General features: G+C 39.2%; 1 protein-coding gene across 1 annotated transcript in view; it reads left to right on the top strand.

Annotated features, from left to right (window-relative positions):
* The window catches only part of LOC135225438 (uncharacterized), a 5919-nt gene extending 3741 nt beyond the window's left edge, over positions 1-2178 (top strand). Inside the window, exons 3-4 of the mRNA XM_064264762.1 lie at positions 1-115; positions 1428-2178. The exon at positions 1-115 is cut by the window's left edge and continues 105 nt beyond it. Of these exons, the coding sequence (XP_064120832.1) occupies positions 1-115; positions 1428-1939 (627 nt within the window). The 3' untranslated portion in view covers positions 1940-2178. The remainder of the gene's footprint in view (positions 116-1427) is intronic.
* The last annotated feature ends 7822 nt before the right edge of the window (positions 2179-10000 follow it).

Below are 10000 nucleotides of genomic sequence, written 5' to 3'. Positions count from 1 at the left end.
GACGACGACGACGATGATTCCTTCGAGGATTTCGACACCAAGCTGGGCTCCGGTCATGACGACGGGACCATCGATCCTGCGACGGTCGTCGGAATCATTTGCATCATTATCGGAGGTAATTTAGCCGATGGGTTATTGATGGTATTGACGGGTAATTGTTGCAATTTTCTAAGAGAGGGTTGACCTCGTAGGGGGAAGGGGGCGTGGTTAGTGTCGTCAGTGCACCTCATGCGGTGCAATGTAGTCATTACTTCAAGTCTTTTGCAGCTTCCCTTCGGCACGTAGCTACAACCTCTTTTTTTTTTTTCGTACCTCTGGTCATAATCTTTCTTCCATCTGATTTTCTACCCTCTATTTCATATTGATTCATATTGCAACTGCGAGGTTTTCCTTCTGATGCACCTTTCCGAACTTTTTGTTGTCAATTTCCCTTTTAGTGCTCAATGACCTTGTAGGTCTCAGTGCTTGGCCTTTGTCCTAAACTCTATGTTCTATTCCTTTCGAAGGGAGGGTTGATGACGACCGATGAATAGATAAGGAGGTTTATGTTTACCACTGAAATATCAAGGAGTTGATAACGATTAAAAGGAAAGATGTCAGTTGGGTATTTGTTGTGAGTAGGTGTCTGTTATTCATATTCATATCAATTGTTTATTCAGACTTCACTTCGGATTTATAACATGCTTTATAAAAACATCTGGGAGGTTTTTCATATCAAACTCATGAAAAGATAGTGAACAGGCCTGCTTATTAAATCTAACATTTCATCTTTGATTGTGTAAAAATCTTTCCCTTTTTTACTTATTTCTTTACTTGTTTTCTATGAGATGTATTTTTAGCAGAGATGTTGCACATTCACTATTAATTGATCCCTGATTCCCTTTTCCTGCCGAGAGCGACCAGATCTGCTGAACAGCAGCACCAATCTGCAGTCAAATGTCAATGTTTAGCCTCCTCGCTGTCGAACTTCTCAGTTCCAGAGGTCTTTCTTACATTCCTCGCCCTGAGGATGTCGTACAATTGGAGCTTCAGAGATTCAATCGAAGATGTAATGCATCACCACCCTGATACTATTCTCCTCTCATTTGGTTAATTCACTCACATTTTTATCTATTAATTATTAATTTGTTTTTCCACTTTTAATAGATTATCTCTTCTTTCTGTATTTCGCTTTTGAATTTGAAGTCAGTGTCCCTTGTGGACGAGTTCCAGATGAATAGGGTTCACCTTCTGAATAATAATAATAATAATAATAATAATAATAATAATAATAATAATAATAAAAATAACAATAATAATGTACATATACTCAGAGATATATTTATCTCGAAATAAACATAACTGGATTTGTGTCTGCATTTTAAGACTCATGCTACCATAAGTATTTTTTAATGATAATAATAATAATAATAATTTATATTTCTCAGTCTGGTTGATCGTCAGTTGCATCGTCCTCGCCTGCTACGCCAAGAGGAAGTACAAGGAACTGACGGCGGTCAACGGCGATAACCCTGGAAGAGTCTACAGCGGCCACACGTCCCCGGTCCTCCCCCCGCTAGAACCCATCCCTGTGCAGCCTACCGGTTCCCCCCCTCCCCTGAACAGGGTATACAACCTCCCGCCCGTCAGGGGTTACCGCCGCCCGCGGAATACTGACGCCCCTGTTGAGGACCAGATGGAATACTCGCCCTTCACTGGAGAGCAGTACTCTGTCTATCCTCCACTCGCCCCGGCCCAGTATCCCAGGCTTCCCCATAGGCAACCCAGAAAGGGGGGGATGAGTCGGGAAGGATCTGCCGCTGGGGATCCTTCCGCCCCTCCGGAGGGGCAAGATGGCCATGCGGATTTGCCCGGGATGGCGCTCGTCCCCGTGAAGCGGGATGAGGCGGAGTTTTCGTCTCCGCCCCCATATCCGCCCGAATATAATCCTCCGAAGTGACGAGGCGGAGAGTGGTCGTAGTATTTATTAGAGAAGATTGCCAACGGTTATAAATAGCATCGACCACTCCCAAAAAAATAAAATAATGATAAAATTAATACTCAACTCAACAGGGTAACTTGAGAAAGTTCATCTCCATAGCACATATATACTGAGTTTGCAGAAGCTTGCCTGTCACTTTTTATATATTTCTTATTAAGCTCTATGTCGTCTCTTTGTAATGAAATGTGTGTACTTCAGTCGCAATAAATAATATTAGATTTCAATATTCGTTTGTCGTGTTTTTTATGTTACTGACATCACTTTTGAACACCTATATTTTATAAGGAATCTTCTGTTATTGCATATAATTTTTCAGCGTGCTTTGTAAACTGTACTGTTAATTTATTGAGACCATTTTTCATAATCAGTGACATTACAGATGTAAAGCGAAATAATTCTGTAAATTCATTCAGGACTTTGGGGGAAAATGAAAATATCCTTTGAAACTTCTTCAAACCAAATCATTTTGAGTCAAGAAATCATGTTGTGAAGCTTATATGAAACCTCCTTTTGAAGATATAGATTTTGAGGCTGAAGACCAGAGGACTTTGGGAGGTCTCAGGTAGGACTGGGATTCGAGGAAATCACATTCATGTACCTCGATGACTAAGAGAGTTTCCCAGTTATTCAGCATTAATAGGTCATTTCCACCGCAAGTGCCAGCCAACCCCCCACGGCGAGTGACTGCCCACTCCCCCTGGCTAACCCCCATCCACCCCAAATGATCAGCGCATTCATCTCCCATCTTCGTGAGTAGTCATGGATACATTAAACATAATCTCTTGGAATATCTTTGGCCTCAAGCGGAACATTCCTCTTCTAAACATGTTCTGCAAAAACTTCAAAGGCATTATTGCACTGCAAGAAACGCTCCTCTGGCCACATGACCTTGCCATATGCGATTCAATTCATGAAGACTACAGAACCTTCTCGACTTCATCGATGCAAGTACAGATCAAATCCTAGCCGGTCGCCCGAAAGGAGGCCTTTCTTTCCTGTGGCACAAATCGTTAGACAATACGATAAAGGTGATGACCTACAGGAGTGACAGATTGCTGGGGCTTCAAGTGACAGTAGGGAACTCGATTATCCTAATTATTAAATGTTTATATGCCATGGGAAAATAACAATAATTTTGATCATTACTGCATGATCCTAGGGGAATTACACAGTATTATTCATGATTCTCCTGCTGATCATATTTGTATAATCGGGGACCTTAATTCTCACCCCACAAAACAATTTTATAATGAACTTACTCGCTTCTGTCAAAATCATGCTCTCCAAATTAGCGATGTAATGCTCCTCCCTCCCTCCTCCTATTCATATGTACATAATAGAGCGGACGCTATTACAACTTCCTGGCTGGACCACTGCATCACATCTCCACAACTTCATGATTCTATTATGACCTGCAAATATTCGCTATGATCTTGCAACGGGCTACGATCACATCCCATTACAGGTGTCATTCAGTACCCAACCCTCCCTACCGTGAACCCCCTAACTGATCGACCACCAGCGGTAAAACTGGGATTTAAAAACCAACAGAAACCAGAGACTTTAGGGCGACCACGGAAACCAGGTTGCGGTCAATAGTTCAACCGGCAGACGCCTTACTTTGTACTAACACAAATTGTAGAAATGACCACCACAAGAGGGATCTGAATGAATTCTATTCGAACATAATCTCCGCTTTGCTTGCTTCGGGCAGGACTGCCTACAGATTTCGTCAAGGTATTCTCGTAATATACCTGGATGGAATGACTTGGTTAAAGATCTGTATACATACTCACGAGAAATGTTTTTACTGTGGAGGCAAAATGGTAGCCCAGGGAAGGGCACACTGCATTGCTAATGAGACAGGCGAGAGCGCAGTTCAAACTTGCTCTTAAGCACTGCAGGCTAAATGAAAAACAAAAAAACTAAGAGCCGATGCAATGTCTAGAAACTTAGAATCTGGTGATTATCCTCGCTGTTTGGAAAGATATCAGTCTTTAAATCCAAAACTAAAAAGCTATCACAGAGAGTAGGGGAAGCAGTCGGAGACGAAGCTATTGCAAGTATGTGGGGCGATCACTTCAACAATATCCTGAATTGCGTAATGATCAAGATTCCCGAAGGGATGTAGATAACCTCCTTACTGACAAACATTCAATTTCATTTTGCAGACCGTATTACGCCAGGTAACATCAGCGATGCCATAAACAGCCTACCTAATAATAAATCGCCCGGCTGTGATGGTCTTCCTGCAGAAGGCCTTCAAACTCTGCCATCCGATAATTTACATTTTGCTAGCTGCCCTATTCAATGCGTGCATAATTCACCGGTTTCTTCCAGACTCCCTACTCTTAGTTCACTTGATACCATTAATCAAAAACAAGCGAAAGGATGCAGCTGACCCTGGCAACTACCGGCCGATTGCAATCACAACGATCGCATCGAAGATACTTGAGTCTGTTCTTCTAGTTAGACTTCTCCCCTTTTTACACACCACTGACAACCAGTTCGGGTTTAAAGCAAACCACTCAACCGACACCTGCATCTACATACTCCGAAAGAATTGCTTAATTACTACCTATCATCAGCCTCTCCTATTTTCCTTTGTTTTGTAGATGTGAGAAAAGCATTTTTGACAGAGTAAACTACCTGAAGCTCTTCCTGAAGCTGCATAAAAGGGGCACACCCTGTACCTAAGTTGGCATTTTACATTGCTGGTTCTCCACACAGCAATTCTGTGTCAAATGGGGTAACGTGTTATCTTACACCTTCGGCTCCCTAAACGGGCTCCGGCAAGGGGGCATTCTCTCTCCTTACCTGTTTAATACGTACACAGATGACTTGAATGTCAAACTGAACTCGCTCCCATCGGATGCACCGTCAATGAAAACAACTATAAAACAACCTCTGTTACGCCGACGATATGGTTCTGATTTCCCCATCAGTGCAAGGTCTCCAACGACTCATCGACCACCTGCCGCCAATATGCAGAGGAATTTGATATAATCTACAACGAAACCAAGACCCAGTGTATGTCGCTGCTCCCGAGATCGCTTAAGCATATTGCAGAACCTCAAATTTTCCTCGGAAACCAGCGGCTGGAATTTGTGCACGAATTTCCGTATTTGGTTTGGGTCACATTATCACCGACGACCTAAAAGATACGGCAGACATTGAACAGAGGCGTCGTAAACTATGTGCAGCTGGCAACATGATTGCAAGGAGGTTTGCCTTCTGTCACCGAGACGTGAAACTGCTTCTATTCCGCTCGTACTGCTACAGTATCTATGGGTGTTCCCTCTGGACGAACTATACCCAAGAGACCTTGAGACGCATCACTGTTGTGCACAATGACATCTGAGACGCCTCCACAAACACTCCCCGCTACCACTCCGCCACACAGATGTTCATTGAAAACCACCTGGACAATTTAAAAATCATTGTTAGGCGAACAATGTCCAGTCTGGTAACCCGAGTGAGAAACAGCAGCAACTCGCTCATACAAAGCATCCTAAGGAGTGAAGCAAGAAGAAGATCTAAATTGTGGAAGATGGGAAAATGAGGCCTTTGTCCCTAAAGGACTTAATCTCTGTATTGGCAAGATGTCATCTGCAGTTTTTGTCATTATTACATTTATAGCTGATATTTTAATTTTTCATTATTACTGTGATTCCTATCAAGTTAAAGTTTTATTTACATTTAATTTATGTATTAAGCCCTCTGGACCTGACTACTGTTAAACCACCTAAGGTCTCTAGTTGAAATTTTGAGTTATATAATATGTGCACCAACTGTTATTACTCGCAATGCATGTTTTTTTTTCTCACCAATATTATTACTGTTATTACCAGTAATTGATGATTACTAGCTTTTATGCTACTCAGCTATATTATGGATAAGTGCCGATTATTCATTTCCTTTTTCTATTTTATCATATCTCATGTATCTAGATTGTGTATGTTACTGTCTGTATCTTGTATACTCAATGTATATGGCCCCGAGCTGAAATAAAACATATTATTATTATTATTATTATTATTAATAGACACAGGTAGTGTATATGTTATATACATCTTAGTAGTTAGACATATTCCAAGAATAGTTTGATTTTAATCTGAGAGATTATCATAGAATTCATTATTTATTGGCATTAATAACTGATGCATCTTCAAAAGAATATATCTTGTATGGAACATTTTTATTAAAAGGTTAATCCTTAATGATACAGGTAAAAACGTTTATTGTACAATAATAAATTGTCTGTTTGTATAGAGTCACTGATAACATTACTGAGCATATTTGGTTTTTGGATGAGAACTTATATTTTACTAAATGTCACTATTAATGATTAGAATACTTTATTAAGAGGAGCATATATATCTAACCATAAGAGGACCAGCGATACTATAATTGAGTGTGTTTATATTTTCTAAATATGTTTGATAGACAAAAGAATCTGTAAAATAAATACGAAGTATGAATCACTGAATTTCGTGCTAGATTTAAATTACTTTGGGCGGTTTGATTTGGGGCGGATGGGATGGGGGGGGGGGGGGGGGGGGGGGGGGGGCGGCCGGCGTGGTTAGCAAGCCCATCTCAGGGATAGTCCTAAGCCCGGATAAAAAGAGAGTTGGAGTCAGGTAGGGCGTCCGTCTTAAAACATGATAAATCCCATTATGAATGAACCGTTCATGATAGGTATAGCTGGCTTATTACAAACAGCGACCCCTACTTGGGATTAAGCCTGAGAGAAGAAGAAGAAAAAGAAGATGGTGGTGATGATAAAGAAGATTTATTCGGAAACACTCGTCATTAAAGAGGTAGAAAATATTTCAAAAATTACTTCAGTACTAAATGGAACAAAATTAATGCCTCTGCACAACTTACTGAATGATAAATACTGCAAGGAAAATATTACCATGTTCATCTTGAAGACGAAAATATCCACTTTTCGGACTCAAATATCTGAATACAAGAAATATCTTGAATAAAAAAGAAACCTTTGATAAGAATTATTATGACACATATGCGCTCACTCTAAGTCGCATCTATTTTACACGATACACTTTTGATCTCAGATAAATAAACAAACCGAGATACTAAAAAAAGTAAATAACTAAATCTTTTAGAGGTAGACTTCATAAAGTAGACGAAAACGTTCTCAGAACTACTCGATTTAAATTCTTTAACAGATATGTAAGTAATTAGGCTGACCTAATATCTTGACCTAAATAACGGGGGACTCAGAACTTACAATCTGATAGCCAAGGTTAAAAGAATGTGGCATTGGATTAAAAATATATAATAAAAAAAAAAAAAGCTCTACCAAACCTCTGTTATACTGACTGAGTTAAACTCGCACAGCCAGCGTGGTCTCGGTTTTCTCTCCCCAAGGAATCTATAATAATAATAATAATAATAATAATAATAATAATAATAACAAAACGAGGAAATGAAAACACAAAGAATACAACCACTGGGGAACTGCAAGATGAAAGTCCCATGTTGCTGCGACCTTAAAGAAAACGGAATCGTGTTACTATGGGTAACTAAAGAAATGCGAAATGATGTCACTGGGGCCCATCTAAGTTTCTGAGGTGAAAACTTTCCACGTATTCATTTTCTTTTCACGGTTAAGTAACGTTATTACGTCTATAACCTGACGTACGTTCATCAAATGTATAAATTTATATAAATATCAGACAGAATACTGTATCATAATTGGATATCTATATCAATAAAGAATGTAATCATGTATAGTGCTCTATACATAACCGTATGGAAGAGTCACGTATACTGTCTATACACATAGAATATTCATATTTGAAATGAATGAAAATGCAGACATTGAAATTAACACGAGTAAATACGAGTAGAATAAAAAAACTCAGTAACCTGATGATATTATATAAAATAGTCTCCGGTTAGTTTGACGGACAGCAAATGCGTGTTTTCTTCATTGATTTATTGGTTGGTGATCAATGATTTCTGCTTCGGTGGATCTTTGGAAAACAGAAGTAACGGAATATTTTTTAAGTCCTTTCGTCTATATTCGACATAGCATGAGAAGGCAGCATTAACCCAAATGTGCACTAATACAAAGCAAATACGACCATGCGTAAACCGGTGAAGCTAGTTTATTGATCAGTGTAGTAGAGTAACTTTTTTTGGGCAATGCGTGGATGGGTTACCGCCGATGAAGGCCACACGCTACGGATAATATAGCTCTATAACCGACTAGGGTGAGAATGGTACGAAGTCAATTATTGAAAACTTGAAACAGTTTCTAGGCATCTGGTGTAAGCTACTCTGGGTCATAGAACGTTAGATAGCCAATAAACTGGGTATTTTCACCAGTAGCATGGGAGACCTCCTGTGAATGCAAGCCATTGCTGGCATGTGAGCTCTCATGGCAATTTGTCTCATTCCATTCCAGAGAGCAATGTTTAGGAAAAAAAAAACTTGTAGCAGACGCTTGGAGCCAAGAGTAAGCAGCAACAAACTGAGAGAGTGAGAGAGTGAGTGAGTGAGGTAAGCTCATCAATAAACGGGAGTTCGTGATGTTTAAAAGAGGTATACTATCTTGGGCCACCGATAGGAATGGGGCCATTCGATATTGCTGTATACCAGCAGTGGCCCACAGACAGTTCTCAGCTGCTCGCTGACTCAGTAAGTTTGATGCTTGCAGACTTTCTTCGTCGTGACAGTTCGGGCGCGGGGGGGCGCCGCTCTGCTATACCGTGTCTATGCTTCTATAACAGCGAAAAGTAATCTTTTAAGGTAGGATAGAAAATGATTAAGTTTGATGACTCATCTTTGCGACAATATTTGGTAATAATTGTGCATTCGCAAGCTGGTGCAGTTTACGTGTGGTTTCCAAGTGTGGCTTGAAAACCGTGCATAAACAAGTAACTGGCAACTGTTTTCATAATGGTTGCCATAGAGACGATTTTGTTGGTTGTTAGAATTAATAAGCGGTTCTGTCTCTTTTTCAGGACTTTATAGCAAATTGGTGATACTGGAAATGTGTACAGATAAACGCTTTAAAAGGGGACGTGCTGTCAATAATTATCCAGAAAATAACGTGAAAATTGCGTCACAAATATGCAAGGTAAGTTCGCCTTATTTGATAGTACACACACACACACACACAAATCAGATGATAGACAGTAGTTTTACAAAACTGATTATTATCACAGTAATTTGGTCTCCTTAATACTGCAGAAAATATAAATGAAATAACAGATATTTGTCAGCAAATGTCTTTTGAAAATACCGAACGAGTGGACACAACATGGAAATATAGAAACAAACAATGAAAAATGTTTCTATTATTCACTGAAAGAATCATCTAATTTTTTATTCATTGATTAAATCTTAGAAGCCCAGTGACTATTTGAATGCAGTGATATATGCTCTATATGGTATAGCCACGTTACATAAATAGCTATTGTCTATCTTTTGTTTTAACGTTTGTTTTGGTGTTTCTTCGTCTGTACACACGCACACGCACATATGTGTTGTGTGTCATTGTAATCAAAATCTAAAGAGAGTAGGTAGATCTTGATTGTAATAACCATAATGTCTTCTTCTCGATTTCTTCAAATTTTTTGGATGTTTGTCAATACAAAACCTAAACTCCAAATGGAAGAATATGAAGAAATTCTGATGTTTGTAGAAGGATTCGGACCTGCATCCGGAGAATCAGAATGCAGTCATGAGACCACGAGAACGTGGCATTCTTCTGTTACTCCGGATGCCGGCTGGAATCCTGCTATGGAAGTCAGTGTTTCATTATATTCTTCCATTTGGATCTTAGGATTTGTAGTGGCAAGCGCGTCCAAAAGGTGTGAAGAAATTGAGGAATTTAGAGGTCATTATGGTTATTACAATGTATATAATATAATATATAGTATATATATATCAATATATATATTATATATCCTATATAGATATATCTATATAGATATATTCTTATAATTCTAATATATATATCTAGATATATAGAGATTATATATA

The sequence above is a fragment of the Macrobrachium nipponense genome, chromosome 13 (assembly GCF_015104395.2).
Source record: "Macrobrachium nipponense isolate FS-2020 chromosome 13, ASM1510439v2, whole genome shotgun sequence".
NCBI lineage: Eukaryota > Metazoa > Arthropoda > Malacostraca > Decapoda > Palaemonidae > Macrobrachium > Macrobrachium nipponense.
Note: the sequence above shows the minus strand (reverse complement) of the source record. Positions and strands in the feature narration are given on the sequence as shown.